We start from the raw sequence: 17,901 nt of genomic DNA on the forward strand, positions 1-17,901 counted from the left end.
ATGGATTTTTTTTTATAAACCAATGCAGTAAATTTGAATACACCCGCAATATGTTTGGTGTCACAAAATACATTGGTGCCCCATTAACCAGATAAGAGTTATAGGTGCCGTCTCCAGTCACAATATGTACATTTTATAGAATGTAAGTAAGTGGCACATAGTCAATGAAAACATTTGTGTTCTTGTCTACATTTATTTAAGGTTTTCCAATATGAATTTTCCATATTCATGAATGTAGCTCCCAAGATACAAAGAGAACAGATCCTTTCCTGCTGCCGAGCAGCATTGTCCAATTATTCCATTTGCTCGGTTCATCTTGGCTGAATTGGCTGAATTGATCCTTCAAGACCAATAAGGTAACACTGTATAAATCATGGCTGTGTTCTGGGTGTTTGGTGGGCCACAAACAATCCTACTGGAGCACACATATTAACACATACAGTCCTCTGGCTGGGCAATAGTGGCTATAGAAATTAGAAGACAGAGATCTCTTCCTTGGGACCAACTGAATGATACAATGTGTTTGGAAAAATGTCCTGCTGTTACTGCTCCACGTGGTCCAGAGTTCAGCTAGATACTGATACACAGAAACGTTGAAAACCAGCGTCAACCACGATAAAAGGAAAATATTTATTTGTAGACACCTGAATAATCAGCACGGGGGGAAAGAACATACAGCAGAACTCCTTACGCGTTTCGGACCAGTTAGGTATTACTCATAGTCCAATAGAGTTCTCCTACTTTTCTGGAGGCTGGATGATTTCTGCCTCAATTTTACCACAATTGGATTTTTCTGCGTAGATCCTGGATTCAATGTTGACTTTAAATCAGCTGCAGAGGAACAAAATATATATTCAGATGTTTAGCAGTTTTAATTATAGAATAATTATAGATGACTATTTAGTCATGTAGTCTATGTTTTCCTGTGAAGAGGATTCATCATATTGACCACATGCTCTCAGATGTGACTGAACTGGCAGCTAATAAACAGATGTTATAATTTCAATGGTCCTCAGGTGGTCACGATACCTGGGAAGAAATCTTATCTACAGTTCATAGATTGCAATGGCTCTTTGCACATTAAGCTCCCATGGACCTTTGTAATTTACATGCTCTGTGTTTGGCTGGAAATGGCTTATGGGAGATGTAGAACATCATCACTTCTACTGAATCACTCACTGCTGGAATTACTGCCTCCCTAGCATCCTCACTTCTAGCTGAATGCCTCTGACAGTGGCTGCTGCTCATTTAACAAATTACAACCTCACACCAAACTATAAAAGCAAATGTAATTAATTTCACAGAGCCATACAGGGGATTCTGACCTTCTAGCATGTACCTTGTAACTCTGAATGTATTATGGGTTTCAGTGGTGGAATTAATGTTGGAAGGGTCCAGGTGCTTTATTTATGATGGCTGTATAATTCATGGAAAAAAGTTAAGACAGACTGCTTCATTACAGACACACCATAAAGATAAGAGATATGATAGGACATACGACCTCACGGGGCTAAGTGGGTAGAACCCAACAATTGAGGAGGTTCTTTAAACTTCACCAACTGACCACAAATCACCACTGACGAGGGAATTATCAAATCATTTGGCATCATTTAAAGGGACACTTTAGTCACCTGAACAACTTTAGCTTAATGAAGCAGTTTTGGTGTATATAACATGCCCCTGCAGCCTCACTGCTAACTCCTCTGCCATTTAGGAGTTAAATCCCTTTGTTTATGAGCCCTAGTCACACCTCCCTGCATGTGACTTGCACAGCCTTCCATAAACACTTCCTGTAAAGAGAACCCTATTTAGGCTTTCTTTATTGCAAGTTCTGTTTAATTAAGATTTTCTTATCCCCTGCTATGTTAATAGCTCGCTAGACCCTGCAAGAGCCTCCTGTATGTGATTAAAGTTCAATTTAGAGATTGAGATACAATTATTTAAGGTAAATTACATCTGTTTGAAAGTGAATCCAGTTTTTTTTTCATGCAGGCTCTGTCAATCATAGCCAGGGGAGGTGTGGCTAGGGCTGCATAAACAGAAACAAAGTGATTAAACTCCTAAATGACAGTGAATTGAGCAGTGAAATTGCAGGGGAATGATCTATACACTAAAACTGCTTTATTTAGCTAAAGTAATTTAGGTGACTATAGTATTCCTTTAAAGGTTAATAGGTGTTCATCCTCTTTTGATGTGATGGGAGAATTGGACTTTTTCTGAATGTTTTGTCCTACGATGCACTTTTGCAGATATTACACTCAAACAAAACTTACATACGTGCATGTTATTTCCAGGTGCACATTCTTCTACTTTCTTCTCTTGCTTGTCTGTAGTCTCTGCAGACCCATCTGTCTCTGCACAATCCACCTTCTTACGCCGGCGCCGGAGGATGCCATCAAGCTCGTTCTCAGCAACCTTTTTGCTGGCCCTTCGAAAGCTTTTCCTTTGGTTGGGTTTCCTCACTGTATCCTACAAGACCAGTAAGGTAGTATGTGAGTAAAATGTATAGCTTCAATTAGTCATTGGAGACCAGAAAGTAAAGACTCCATCAATTGTTGAATATGAGAAATTAAAGACTGTTTATGTGTAATTGGAAATGAGTTAGTAAATATCATAGAAACACATACTCATTCATTTCATTTTATTACGGTTCTAGATATAGCAAAAATTAACTTGGTAATTGGTAACACAATATTCTGTCCATCTAGTATTTTCCATTATTACATTGTATGGTATTATTATATCTTATTGTACATGTACAGTGTATTAGATTATTATTTGGTGGTGGTTCTGCTTTAGGTGTATTCAAATCAGCGTTCTAAAATGTTCTACACAGCATTCGGGGGAATTTTCTAAAAACAAAAAACCTTAAACTTTCCCTGAAAAGAGGAATCTGAGTGGGGAAAAAAAAAATATTTTTAGAGCTACAGTTTTATAAAATGGGGTAAACCTTGAACCAACCAATTCTGGAACCAAGTTTGTGTTTTAAGTAAAAGAAAATGTGTTCGGTAATAAATGGGACCCTATGCACTTGGTGGGATTTACACAGCCGAAAACAGAAAAAAAAAATCATTATCCACCTGGCAACGGCTACCTGAACTAAACCTTCTCTCTCTCTCAAGCAAGAGGTTTCGCCTGTTGTGACGATGTAGTTATGTGAGCTCCTCCTCATCCATAAATATCCCTCACCCACGGCATCGCTGGGCAAAGGATATATGGTCATGTTACAAGAAAAATAAAATACAAACACGCAAGGACCGGGTTCAATCATATATAGCTGCTAAAAATAACATTTTTGTATGTTTGTAAATTTGACTGTATTTAATTTAAGAGAGAAATATCTAGATAAAAGTAAGCTGTAGACAAAATAAACAAATTGAACAATAATCACTTGCTACTTACCGTAAAAATTCCTTTAAATTCATTGATCACACTCTTCCGTTTGTTGATAGCTTGTGTGTGCTTCTGGAATGAAAACGGACCATCATCTATGGAAGCATTGCCTAGTTCATTGCACAGTAAATGGCTATAGAAATTGAATTCAGCTAATTTGGGGTTTACCGACTAGGGGCCTCGTTTACAATCTTGTCGCTACTTATTGCAAGCCGACTACTGCTTTCTAAAATGCGTGACGATACGTTTGGCGAGGAGTGGCTGCTTAGCTTCCTGTATCCTATAGGAGTCAATTCAAGTACTAATTCCCACCTATAAAGCACTGAACAATTCTAGCCCCTCTTATATCTCCTCACAGATCCATAGGTATGCCCCTTCTCGGTCTCTCCGCTCTGCCCGTGACCTTCTCCTGTCTGACTCTCCCCTAGTCTTTAAGTGCCTTACAATGACAGCTTGCAACAGCTATTTACCAACTTAAAAAAATGAATTAAAATTAATATCCTAACCAAAGCCACCACCATCTCTTTCGGAAAGCTTATGGCCTCCCAGTGTGACCTCTACCTCACATACCTGTCCTTTGCTCTCTCCTAAAGGGCAGCACTCTACTCTCTCCTCCAGCTCTGCTTTACTCCAAACTATTTCCTGTCCTAATGAGTTTTATATCCCACCTCCTATAGACTGTAAGCTCGCGTGAGCAAGGTCCTCTTCAACCTATTGTTCCTGTATGTTTTTGTAATTGTCTCAATTATAGCTAAATCTCCCCTCTCATAATATTGTAAAGCGCCACGGAATGTGCTAGCGCTATATAAATTCCAATATTAATAATAATAGTAACTGCCAAATATCAACAGGGAGTTGCCGGCGCTAAGTGGCAGCTCATGGTTTAAATGATACTCTATGAGAGCTACTTATGAACAGGTTTCTGACTGGTTTACAACACTGTCACTAGTCATTACCAGCTGCCACTAATTAAATCTGTATATGCCCTATTGAAACACAAAGTCTTGTTTCAACCCAGTTGCTAAGTTTTATCGGAAAGGCTCTACTTGTCTGTTGCTAATAGCCACACAGAGCGAAGTGTGTGTTTCAGTGCTTCACTAGCAAGAAGCTAATATACAAGGGGCTGGAATTTGTAGCGGCAGCTGGGTTTAGTGATAGACTACAAATATGTTGCAACAATGTTGTAAACCTGGTGTCAATCCGTTACCATTACACGTTACCTCGTATTGGTAACCATGACAGCTTGCAACAGCTGTTTACCCAATAAAAAAAATGAGCACCAGAAAATGAATTAAAATTAATATCCTAACCAAAGCCACCACACTGGAATAATAACGGCATTATTTTTTTGACCTAATTTCAGTTTTTGAGGAACCATTTCCATGAATACACAGAGATCCATACAAACCTGTCCTTCTTTCCGAGCTGGCCTTAGAACAACACCATTTTTAATTCTCTCAACCATCTCCTTCATCGCATCAGCTTTGACATCAACGTTCTTTGCAGCTAAAAATAAATATGGATCGTATTACGGCCTCAGTATCATATTTTTGGATATCAATTTATAAACAATATCAGAACATTAAAATATTTAAACATTTTGAAAAATAACTGTAAAAGTTTATCCAAAATATTAAATTATTTGAAAAGCGTATCGGAAAATGTTAAAGCGAGGCCCTCAGTAGACTAGAACAGACGTTTATTGGTGTATTGGTGAACACACAGAGGACCACTTCTAAATGTTGACTGAACGTTGGTGGTGGCAGAGGGTGGTAAACGAGGAGAGAGGGAAATGTAGCAACAAAAACATAGGAGGGATAAAATGAGTAGGCAAAGAAAGATGGGGTTTTGACACATCTACATCTATGATATTTCTATGAATAAACAAGTTGACACTTGCCACTGCAGCAATGTTTTTATATGATTGTGTATCCACGTGAGTTACACTACATGGGCAGAACAAACACGTGCCCTACATACCGTATATACTCGAGTATAAGCCGACCCAAATATAAGCCGAGGCCCCTAATTTTACCCCAAAAAAATGGGAAAACGTATTGACTCGAGTATAAGACTAGGGTGGGAAATGCAGCAGCTACTGGTAAATTTCTAAATAAAATTAGATCCTAAAAAAAATATATTATTGAATATTTATTTACAGTGTGTGTATAATGAATGCAGTGTGTGTGTATGAGTGCAGTGTGTGTGTGTATGAGTGCAGTGTGTGTGTATGAATGCAGTGTGTGTGTATGAGTGCAGTGTGTGTATGAGTGCAGTGTGTGTGTATGAGTGCAGTGTGTGTGTGTTGCAGAGCCTTGGTGGGGGGTGGGCAATTTTTTTTTATAATTTTAATTTTTTTTAATTATTATTTATTATTATTTTTTATTTCATTTCATTATTATTATTTTTTTATTATTTAATTTAATTATTATTATTAATATATATTTTTTTCGTCCCCCCTCCCTGCTTGATATATGGCAGGGAGGGGGGCTCTCCTTCCCTGGTGGTCCAGCATTGGCAGTTCAGTGGGGGGGAGAGGGGGGCTGGCAGAGAGTTTACTTACCTGTCCTGCAGCTCCTGTCAGCTCCCTCCTCCTCCGCGCGTCAGTTCAGCTCTTCTGTCAGCTCACACTCTAAGTCTCGCGAGAGCCGCGGCTCTCGCGAGACTTACTCTGGGAGCTGACCGAGGTGCTGAACTGACGGCGCGGAGGAAAAGGGAGCTGACAGGAGCTGCAGGACAGGTAAGTAAACTCTCTGCCAGCCCCCACAGCCCCCAGTCTGTATTATGGCAATGTAAATTGCCATAATACAGACTATTGACTCGAGTATAAGCCGAGTTGGGGTTTTTCAGCACAAAAAATGTGCTGAAAAACTCGACTTATACTCGAGTATATACGGTAAAATAGGAGAGCATGTTAGGAACATAAGGGTTAACTATGAAAAATGTAGTGTGCCTCTACATTTTAAAAATGCACACAGCAGCGATCCACATGGACTTAAATTTATAACATAGAAACATAGAATGTGACGGCAGATAAGAACTATTCGGCTCATCTAGTCTGCCCAATTTACTAAATACTTTCATTAGTCCTTGGCTTTATCTTATAGTTAGGATAGCCTTATGCCTATCCCACGCATGCTTAAATTCCTTTACTGTGTTAACCTCTACCACTTCAGCTGGAAGGGTACTGCATGCATTCACTACCCTCTCAGTAAAGAGCAAGCCAAAATATTATTAGGAACTGGAGAGGGGTTACAATATTATAAGGATACTAGGACAGTCAAAGATGAAATTCATTTTTAATTTAAACACAACAATTTTATAATTTCATAACAATATTTTTTCTTTTATATTTATAATAAGGCGAGGGAGAATATCAAGAGTAGATCTTCAGGTAAAGGTCCATATTTAAGATATTTTATGTACCGTAATTGGTTTTATTTAAATTCTCATTGAGTAATAGTTTTAAATATTATTTAACAATTTTAAAATATTATAATATTTGCATTGTTCAAATTAAATGATAACAATGGTGTTTTTAAATACATGCAGGGTTGTTTCTATTTTAATATTGTTTATCATTTTTGTTCTTTTGTTTGTTATGTAGTATTTATTTGGCAAACAGGATCTTGAACCATGGATATTTGCCATTATATAACCTTAGTTAGGAGAGTCACAACAAGGAGGACTGACAGTTATCATTAGCATACTATAGACACCTGAACCAGTATAGATTAATGTACTGGTTCTTCTACAGCGAGCCTGCCCCTGCAAAGGACACATTGCATTAAAAAATTAAGAAATTTCTTAGAAACGGCATTGCTGCTTAATGCCACCTCTAGTGGCTGCCACTACAGGGACTTCCTGGACGAAGTCTTGCCAAGACACTAAAAGCTCCCCATAGAGATACAATGACTCAATGCTTCTCTATGAGAAGATGCTGATTGGTTGCAGTGCGGCTATTGCGGAGTGGAGGCAGGGTGACTGCAGAGAGACTGTGTACCAGGAAAATAAAGAAATAAGAGAGAGGTTTACTAAATATCACTAATGGGAAATAGTCACTGGTGCGTACGTTTTAATGTGGCAAGTCCAGCTTCCTTCGATCGACGTCTATGTCTGATTAATGTAAGAGCACTGTAAAAAAACAAAACATGTTTACAGTCTTATATTTTCAGTAAAAGGAAAGGTACATCCAAATCTGACACCACCATTACTACATCTGAATGTGGACTTTTAATGCTCTTTAGATGTTGATCTCACGGGTTACTGCAAATAGACTGATACAATACATATTCAGAAAATGAGGGTGGCCATATAGTCCAGTGACAAACATCTCTAGTTATTTACATATTCTTACTTTTCCGAGCAGTTGTGAGGAAGGGTTGGCCGTGGTGGAGGTGGCACAGGGGGCGGTGGAGGAATGGGAGCTTCTGTTACTAGCTCGTCATTCCCACTCGAAAGTGATTCCTCCTTTTTCTTATGTTCTTCCAGAGCTTTAACTAAAAGAAACAAAAGGTAGGCACCCGATATTGTCAGTAAATCAGTTACTTTTTGGGAAATAACTAGTTTATCATAATTTAGGAGATGTTTTTGTTGGATGTTTGCAGATACCTAGTGTCCTCTTAAAGCTTATTTTGCCTTAAAACTCCAGAAGATATCGGATTTGACAGTATAGTTCCAGTGCTGCTCAGAATCCATCATCAACAAGTCAGAATGTCAAAATATTGATGCATTAGCACATGTGCGTTAATCAATGGCTCTGTCATTCTAACTGAAACACTTTGTATATCCAGTAGGACTATGATAAAAAGACAGTACTGGAGGTTTACTAGCAGTCAAATGTCAAGGCAAACTTCGGATGTAGTGTGCCCATGGGGACCAGACGGAAATCTTAACGTTAAAATGTAATCCAATTCTGTTCAGTCAGTGGATTCAAACAGACACATTTCAATCAAATCTGCTGCATACACTCAATAGAGAAACCGCAGTGACATTTCTTCAGGCCAATCGTGCATATTTCCTAAGTGTGTCATTGTATGCCTGGGTGCTTTTAAAGGCATTGTGTAAAGTGCAAACTCTGATGCACCATCAAAGTCCCTCTGGATGCCTTCCACCCCTGGTTGACCTCCCTACCTTATCTATGTTATTGATGAGCGGTGGTGACCTCTAGTAAGATACTCATATTAATCAATGGATATAGTGTATAGACAAATTATATATAATTGAGCCATATACACAGTAAACATCTAAACACTATCTCTAAAAATCTGGCATAAAGATCCAAGAATAGGGAAGACCTCAGTCTGCTTACTTTTTCCTTCTAGAAGTGAGCAAGTCTCCTTGGCTTCTTTCAGCTGGTCATGTAGCGCTCGTTTCTCTTTACTGGTAGCCTTTAGCTCTTCACGAATCAGATCAAATTCTTCTTGAGAAGGTCTCTCGGTCAACTGTGATTCCAAACTCACAACCTCGGGAGTAAAGTAAGAACTGCCATTGTTTATTTATGAAGCAAGAACAGATTCGGCAACACAATGATGAATGATAAACTCTTAATAAAGAGACCTCCAATGAATACTGTGGAAGAAAAAGATTGTGGTGGAATATATTTGCTTCCATGTATGTGTATATTGATGGCATTATAAATATATATCCTACCTTACTTATTGTGTGAGTGTACATTTCCCTGTGTCTGGACATTTTGAAAGCTCATACTGGCTGACTGTCAGCTGTTGCTAAACAATAACAATCTTGATATGTCAGTACCCACTGGGTGCAATACATCAGTGGGTATTTATTACAGCAGACCATTTATGGGCAGCTCTGAATGTGGGGCAGGTTCACTGATTACCTTTGTCTGTAGCTCCTGTTTAGTTTCATCCAGGGCGCAGGTGAGTCTACGGACTTCCTCCAGTGCATGGACCAACATGACGCTGGGTTCTACATTCTGCATCAACAGCATGCTCTGCCTGTTAGCAGCCTGCTTCTCTATCAGCATCTAGGAAAATAAATCAATATGAAAACCATGTCTTCTGTACCTATGAACATGTGTCAGCCAGTCCCTTTGAGGTTGAGTGGATTACTGGCACATAATTTTTTATGTCTATTCTAGACAAGTCTGCTTTTTTTTTTTCTGGAGCAATATGAACTGCACAATAAAGTTATATAGTGGGTTTAAATCCCTTCGTTCTACAAAGTACCAGTAATGCTGGCATATTAATGGGTGTCCCTCCTTGCACTCCAGCTGCCATTAGATTATAGGAACTATGATAAAGGATTTTTAATGTTTTTTTCTGTAATCCCTCCTTTTTCATGTGCTTTGCTTCGAACTTGTCCTATCCCCAACATGCGTTTTCCTGACAGCTAGGAGAGTAAACGTCAGCAGAAGAGGATTGGATTTTGACCAGAGGAAAAAAGATATAAAGAGTCAATGTAACCAAAACCAGTATTTTTGTTAATACATTGTTTTTTTATTGCAGTAAGTCTTTAGTTATCGCTATGTGTCATGTATTATCACAAAGCTACACCAAATTCAGGAGTCCTCCAAGACTGTGACATAGGGTAGAAGATGGCCTGTACATTGTATTTCTCTGCTCTGTACAAAATTGCAAACACACACTCACCACATGTGTTACACTTCCTCTATACAAAAATTCTCCTACCGTGTGCGCTAAATGCTCTGCCTCCTGCCGCAAGTTCTCCTGCAGTTCCAGTTGTTGCACCATATCATTGTATTCATGAGACACCATCACAGACACTGTTTACAAAGAATGGTAAATGTTACATTTTTGCTTTTAGAAGGTTGATCGTTTCTTCTAAAAGAACTAGATCCTCTCTCTCCTTAATCATTCTGATTGTGATTAGACACAGTTGCTGAGTGTCAGAAACTGCTTTAAGGTTGACCCATTAGCATTACATAAATATAATGCATTTAAAAAACACGTTTTTAGCCATGTTGCCTGTCTGTGTAGGTGATATATGTATGATTTATAAGTCTCTGTCAACGAGCCATAATGGACATTGTTGGCATACCCTACTCATCATTAATCCATTAATAAATCCCTTAAAATGTATCTCTTCAGGAAAGCCAATAACCCGGGTAGATCTTGGTTACAGAGCTGTCTGCTCACTTTCTCTCACCTTCCAACTCTGCTTTTTTTCTCCAAACAATGTCCTGCTGATCTTATCCTCTCCATTGGTCTACCATCTTCCTCCTGTGTTTTTATACCTCACCACCTCTAGATTGTCAGCTTGTGCAATAGTTTCCTGATGCTTGTAATAGTTTGACTTATTTGCTCTTATATCGTAAAGTGCTACATCATTTGTTGGTGATATTGATATATATATAAACCAGGACTAATCTTACTAACCAACACAGTAGGGATTTATTTAGTTGTGCTGATGAAATGCAGACATTTACACATTGCAGCCATTGTTACGTGGTTTGACAGAAGCCAATGGCTGCTAGGTGTCTGAGGTCTGAGCGCACACATTTACTTCTATTTTATAATTAGATATTGGTGCGACTGAGGGTGTTGGGAGTAGGGCTTCCCTTTGGTTTGGAAGTCCCTTTGTGGGAATGGGGGTGATATATTGGAGTTCTAGATTTTTTTAAGGGGTGCCCTCGAAGGCACGATAGGGTACTAGCTATTTAGGATCTATTTAACCCGTTCTTGGCTCTATCCCTGCTAACCCCAGCATTGCTAAAGAGACAGATTGACTTTTCATTTTGCCATTTTCTCCCCTTTTTACTCTCAGCAACGGTCTTAATTTTAAACCTGTATTTTTTTTTGCAAACCTACATTGATTATTTTTTGATATTTAGATTACCATACTTTTCACTTCCCTGATTTGAGTTTTAAGCCAATTCATTAAAAGTGATGTTTTAATGATAATATTATTTCTCAGAAGGGCTGCTCTCCCCCTTGTAAAGGGTAGTCTTTGGAGGTATCTATATTTCTTTACCTCTCAGTCTCCCCTTGAGTTATTGTATTTACGTTTCAACTGATTGGCTGAGATCAACAACTGACATGGCCAGCTAATGAACACTGTATACATTTGTACCACATTGATATTGCTAATGCAGAAATGTACCTTGTGTAATAGCAATATGCCAAGCTCGGAGCTGGCTATAGGCATCCAAGAGACCCTTTGTTTGAAACAGAACCAGGGGACAACGCTACCGCCATACTGGCACATAATCACTACCGCTTGCTGTTTTTGGTACCCCTTTAATCCAAATGATGTGCCAGGCATGAGCTTGGCAACCTATTTTTCAGTGAAGAGATCATTCTTGAAGACCACTGTAGCGAAAGCCATTTCGCCACTGTGTTTTGGAGGGGGCTGCTTGCCCGCCTCTTACCGTGTGACTACGGTCCCTGGGCGATTTGGCCCTTTATGCACGGTATTTGGGCATACTGTGTTTTATCGTGCGGCTACTGGCCCTTTAAGCACAGTGAATGGACTTTTATTGTACTGTGCTGGCCTTTTAAAAACAGTGTATGGACATACTGAAACTTTTTGGACACTTCCTCTTCCCCTCCCCCGGATCCATTGTTCTCCAGCAGGGTGTTGTCCCAGGGACAAGGAAAAGCCATGCTTGCAAGTGAAAACAAAGGACTGCGACCTAACCGTTAAACCCCTGAACCTATTCAAGTGAATTTTGGATATGTTTGTCCCCAAGTTATACTGGTTAAAATAATATAAGTTTTATGTATGTACGATGTTAACTCACAAAGTTATAAAAATGTATAAAAAGTGTAACTTTTCAGCTTGGAGATAATTGAGTAGATACAGTAATTGACTCAATTATCTCCTAAGCAGAGGGGAGGAATATGCTGGGTGTGTTTCTATTGTCCCATTGTGTCTGATTGGCTGCTGTACTTGCATTGTATGTGTTGTAATGTGTTTATTGGTTGTTCTGCAAAACCCTGTGAGCAGTACTAGGTTTTGTGGATTGTGAATAAAAAGGGCTGCAAGCTAGCAGCCAGGGAGTTCCTGTTTTACCCTCAACTTGAGTCCTGTGTCTTATTGGGGGAATCTGCTACAAGGGATTGCTATGCTAGGCATATTCCCTTGCTATAATCACTGAGCTCTTGTAAGAGCTTGTTCCTGCTTCGTTCTGAAGGGAGATAGCTGCAGCCTGCGGTGCTTATGGTGTCTGGTGGAGTGCTTGGAGTCCTCTGGAAGCGCTAGGAGCATCTTTCAACGGAGGTACCCAGTCGGGGTGCCAGTGGATCCGTTACATTGGTGGCAGCGGTGGGATGGCGTCCTAGTGCGAGGAGAAGCAGCTCAGAGACACCGGTAACTTGTGGAGTTGTGCAGCGTCCCTATCTTCAGCAACATAATGGAACCAGCAGTGGCTACAGCAAGCATGGCGTATAGCTACTCCGTACTAGAGTTTGGCACGATGGTAGGGTTGCGCCTGAAGTTTTACGGACCCAATCCAGAGGAGAAATACGTGCGGTTTGTGTGGGACATGGTGACCCGGAACCTACAACACAGGGCGTTGAGGGAAGGCCAGTGGGCACGTTGGGAGAAACTCCAGCCACAGGTAGAGTGGGACGAGGAAGAAACCGAGGTGGCCGGTGGAGATGGGACCGAGGTCTCTCTACCGGCCCTACAGGGATGCTGGGCACCCGGCCCAGATCCCCAGCGGCAGTATGTTTTACAGGGAGGGGAGACAGTCGGTCTCACTCCCCAGCGGCAGAATGTGTTATTGGAGGAAGAGACAACCGGTCTCCCTCCCCAACAGCAACCAGAGGTACCCGAGGTAGAGGACCTCATAGACTGGTCCTGGGAGGACCCTCTGCAGGCAGGTGGAGATGGGACCGAGATCTCTCCACCGGCCCTACAGGGATGCTGGGCAACCGGCCCAGATCCCCAACTAGAGCTGGAGTTACAGAAAGTGGAGAGCATCGACCTCCCCCCCCAGCAGCAGCCGGAGTACCAGGGGGAGGTAAGTGATATTTCTCCTCCCCAGTCAACTCCTTTGTTCCCTGACCCCCCAGCAGAAGAGCTGGCAACTGGGCAGAGCGCCGCTGGCCTCTGTCCTCCCTTGTTTCCTTCCCCTGAGCCTGACTTTCTACAGGCTGCCTCAGCGGAAGAGCTGGCAACTGGGCAGAGCGCCGCTGGCCTCTGTCCTTCCTTTTTTCCTTACCCTGAGACTACCCCAGCTCTGACCCCGGAGCAGAGCACATCGGGCATCTGGCCCCCAAGTACTCACAGCCATTTGCCCAGCAAGGCCGAGGGTGCCACAGTTTCACCCCACAACTTGGGACCTACAGGCCAGTATGACTTATTGTTGGGGGGCTATTCTGTGAATTCTTTATTGTGGGGGGGCTACACTGCTAAATTTGTTTTGTGGGTGGGCTACTCTGCTAATTTTGTTTTATGGGTGGGCTGCCCGACTAATATAGGTACTGACCGGCAGAAGGTCAGGTACCTGTTTAGTCTACCCCCGAATGGGAAGATATGTAGCGAAAGCCATTTCGCCACTGTGTTTTGGAGGGGGCTGCTTGCCCGCCTCTTACCGTGTGACTACGGTCCCTGGGCGATTTGGCCCTTTATGCACGGTATTTGGGCATACTGTGTTTTATCGTGCGGCTACTGGCCCTTTAAGCACAGTGAATGGACTTTTATTGTACTGTGCTGGCCTTTTAAAAACAGTGTATGGACATACTGAAACTTTTTGGACACTTCCTCTTCCCCTCCCCCGGATCCATTGTTCTCCAGCAGGGTGTTGTCCCAGGGACAAGGAAAAGCCATGCTTGCAAGTGAAAACAAAGGACTGCGACCTAACCGTTAAACCCCTGAACCTATTCAAGTGAATTTTGGATATGTTTGTCCCCAAGTTATACTGGTTAAAATAATATAAGTTTTATGTATGTACGATGTTAACTCACAAAGTTATAAAAATGTATAAAAAGTGTAACTTTTCAGCTTGGAGATAATTGAGTAGATACAGTAATTGACTCAATTATCTCCTAAGCAGAGGGGAGGAATATGCTGGGTGTGTTTCTATTGTCCCATTGTGTCTGATTGGCTGCTGTACTTGCATTGTATGTGTTGTAATGTGTTTATTGGTTGTTCTGCAAAACCCTGTGAGCAGTACTAGGTTTTGTGGATTGTGAATAAAAAGGGCTGCAAGCTAGCAGCCAGGGAGTTCCTGTTTTACCCTCAACTTGAGTCCTGTGTCTTATTGGGGGAATCTGCTACAAGGGATTGCTATGCTAGGCATATTCCCTTGCTATAATCACTGAGCTCTTGTAAGAGCTTGTTCCTGCTTCGTTCTGAAGGGAGATAGCTGCAGCCTGCGGTGCTTATGGTGTCTGGTGGAGTGCTTGGAGTCCTCTGGAAGCGCTAGGAGCATCTTTCAACGGAGGTACCCAGTCGGGGTGCCAGTGGATCCGTTACAACCACTATAATTAGTATTGTTTATTTTTTGGCAAAACGTCTTAATCAGACCTAATCTTAATGTCTAAAAGGTTTACAGCACTGGACAAGTCAAAGAAAACTACTACATTATTTTCTTATGGTGGGCAATTGTTTGTGACCTGATAAATATTATTTAGTCAACTACAATGAGTTAATGTGTGTGAGCTTTTTGTTTTAAATTACTTCTCAAACTCAACCATGTTACATTGACACTTGTTACAATATTCTCCAAGATGCATATCTCTGTCTGAAACCTTCAATGCTGATTTTACCTCCCAGGTATCTCACATGTTTCACTCATTCCTCACCTCTGTTTAATTTTTGGAACATTCTTTGATTCTTAGCCAATGTTCTTAACAGAGATTTTCCTTCTTGTCGCTCATTTTCAAGCTGTGTTGTACATAAAAATTTAAACGGTTACTGTGATTGGATAACTCAAGACAAGGTGCTGCAGCAACTAAAGAATGTTAATATAAACAAAGCTCCAGGGCCTGATGGTATGCACCCACGAGTACTTAAGGAGATAAATGTAGAAAAAAGTGAACCTCTCATTTTAATTTTTTCGGATTATTTTCTTTTAGGAATTGTACCGGAGTATTGGAGAAAAGCGAATGTGGTTCAAAATCCTTGACTGGAAATTTTAGACCTGTGAGCTTAACTTCTGTGGCTGAGAAAGTTTTTGAGGGATTATTAAGGGATAATATTCAGGAATTCATTGGGAATAATAGTGTTATTAGCAAAAATCAGCACGGTTTTATGGAATGTCAAACTAACATAATTGCATTTTATGAAGAAGTAAGTAGAAATATAGATCATGGTGTTGTCATTTTTAATTTGTTGGGTAATAGCTTCTTGATCCAAGGAGAAATCTAACTGCTATTCTAAAGTCAAGAAGCATTTTTTTCCTAGTTTGCTACAAAAGTGCTTCAAACTGTTTTTGGGATTTTGGATTAACAGCAAAAACAGGTTTAAGAAATGCTGAACTTAATGGATGTAGTTGTCTTTTCAGCTATATAACAATGCAGCTATGTTATCAGAAAAGGATGGTTTTCTGAATAATAACTTGTGTTAAATAATGTTTTGGTAGATTTTTTTATTTTTTTTACTAAGAACACAATCCATATATCCATTTTTATATAACTGTAAAAGTATACACAATCACTCAGAAGTCATGTTTCAGAAAGCACTGATAAAACGAGGAACTGAAATTAACAACAATTTATCAGTGAGGCGTATAAAGTGATTTATTTATTTTTAGATGAATCCTGTGACCGACTAAAGAGCCTATTAGTGAGGTTATCTATACACCTTTTTTTCAGTATCCTATGGCAGTAGGTTTGCAAAGATGTTATAAAAAAAAGTCCACTTTAAAAAGAGGTTGTGGATTTACCTCCGCCTCCACCTTCCTTATCTCGTTGTTTAGATCGTCTATTTGAAGAAATGCTTTTCTCTTGTCTTCTATCAGCCTTGTTATGGTCTCCTGCAAAACTAAACGGATAAAGGTGAGGCCCCTTAATGGATTTATAATTAAATATTCTCAGTCTTGATAGTAAAATATTCACATATTCATACGGGAAATCACCTAGAACTGACATGTCATTGGACTTGCTGGATGACTGAAGAAATTCCAGGATATTGAACATGCCATCTGTATTATTTACCCTCTTTCTATTGTGAAATAGTAGAAATCTGGTACCTACCTATAGCCACAGGCGATCCAAAGGTCGGGCACTATTGCATGCTAGATTTATTTAGTGGCCCCTGTTGGTATAGTTTAACCAGTCACTCCCCTTACCCTTTCTGTGCCTCTTAACCCCCTTTTAACCTCTTCTTACCCCATATCCTCTGCCAATCTGTAGGGTTTTGGGACACATAAAAAAAGATGATTAGGGGAACAGAAAGAAGGGAGGAGTCCGCCATCATCAGTTGTCATTTGTATGAGTATGTAGTGTGTGTAGAGGATTGAGTGTGTGTGTAGAGGATTGAGTGTGTGTGTGTGTGTGTGTGTCAAGGGACTGTAGAGAGTACATGTATATAGTCGACTGAATGTGTGTTTGTAGGGGGCTGTAACGTGTGTGCATAGTGGATATAGTATGTGTATATGTATACAGGGGCTGTAGTGTGTGTGTAGGGGAAGTAGTGTCTGTGCATATGTGTCTAGGGGCTGCAGAGAGTGTGTGTATGTATACAGGACCTAGTTTGTATGTTATTTTAGAGGGTCATAGAGAGTGTGTGTCTAGAGGCTGAAGTGTATGTGTGTGTATATGGGATGTAGTGTGTGCATAGGAGCTGTATTGTGCAAAGGGGCTGCAGTGTAGGGATGTAATGTGTGTATAATGGCTGTAGTGTATCTGCTATTTTTATTTTATGGGGCTGTAGTGTATAGGGGTCTGCAGAGTGTGTATAGGGTATGTAGTGTGTGTCTATTTGTAGGGGGCTGTAGAGAGTGTGTGTATGTATACAGGACATGGCGTGGGTGTTATTTTAGAGGGTGAAAGAGAGTGTGTATGTCTAGAGGCTGAAGTGTATGTGTGTGTGTGCAGGGCCGGTGCTTGGATTTTTAGGTACATAGGCGAAGATGCATTTTCCCCCTCCCCCCCCCCCCAAAAAAAAAAAAAAACACACCATCTTCACCTATGTGCCTCTTAACCAGCCCCCCTCCCCGACCATTAGTGGTCCCTTCCCTGTCCCTTAGTGTTCTTCTCCCCTCCCCCCTCTTTTCCCTGTCTCTTGGTGTTTCTCTCCCATTCCCTCCCTGTCCTTTGGTGCTCCCCACACCCCTTTAGTGGTCACAATTCCCTTCCTGGTGTGCCTCCTACCTCTATTGTTGCATTGCCGAGCGGAGCAGATCCCCTAAAGGAGCTTCAGTTTTCTGTACCCGGCCGGACTGACAGGGAGTGCTCTCTCTGTAGGCACCTCCTGTCAGTCTGGCCAGGTACAGGAAACAGAAGCTCCTGTACTGCGCTCTGCTCCACTCTGTACACACTGACAGTCACACACTCAATGACAAACACACAGACGTCACTGGCAGACACAGACTCATTGATCTGACACACACTCATTCATTGACACTGACAG

General features: G+C 40.9%; 1 protein-coding gene across 2 annotated transcripts in view; it reads right to left on the minus strand.

The window, feature by feature from the left end:
• Positions 1-536: 536 nt before the first annotated feature.
• The window catches only part of LOC134614112 (shootin-1-like), a 30,970-nt gene continuing 13,605 nt past the window's right edge, over positions 537-17,901 (minus strand). For both annotated transcript variants that reach the window (XM_063457554.1, XM_063457553.1), the window contains 11 exons: positions 16,214-16,311; positions 15,132-15,213; positions 10,050-10,144; positions 9,239-9,385; positions 8,705-8,858; positions 7,751-7,892; positions 7,466-7,527; positions 4,802-4,899; positions 3,403-3,465; positions 2,274-2,469; positions 537-831 (listed from right to left, as the gene is read on the minus strand). In XM_063457554.1, the coding sequence (XP_063313624.1) occupies positions 713-831; positions 2,274-2,469; positions 3,403-3,465; positions 4,802-4,899; positions 7,466-7,527; positions 7,751-7,892; positions 8,705-8,858; positions 9,239-9,385; positions 10,050-10,144; positions 15,132-15,213; positions 16,214-16,311 (1,256 nt within the window). In that variant the 3' untranslated portion in view covers positions 537-712. The remainder of the gene's footprint in view (positions 832-2,273; positions 2,470-3,402; positions 3,466-4,801; positions 4,900-7,465; positions 7,528-7,750; positions 7,893-8,704; positions 8,859-9,238; positions 9,386-10,049; positions 10,145-15,131; positions 15,214-16,213; positions 16,312-17,901) is intronic.

Source organism: Pelobates fuscus, chromosome 6 (assembly GCF_036172605.1).
Source record: "Pelobates fuscus isolate aPelFus1 chromosome 6, aPelFus1.pri, whole genome shotgun sequence".
In the NCBI taxonomy this organism is placed as follows: domain Eukaryota; kingdom Metazoa; phylum Chordata; class Amphibia; order Anura; family Pelobatidae; genus Pelobates; species Pelobates fuscus.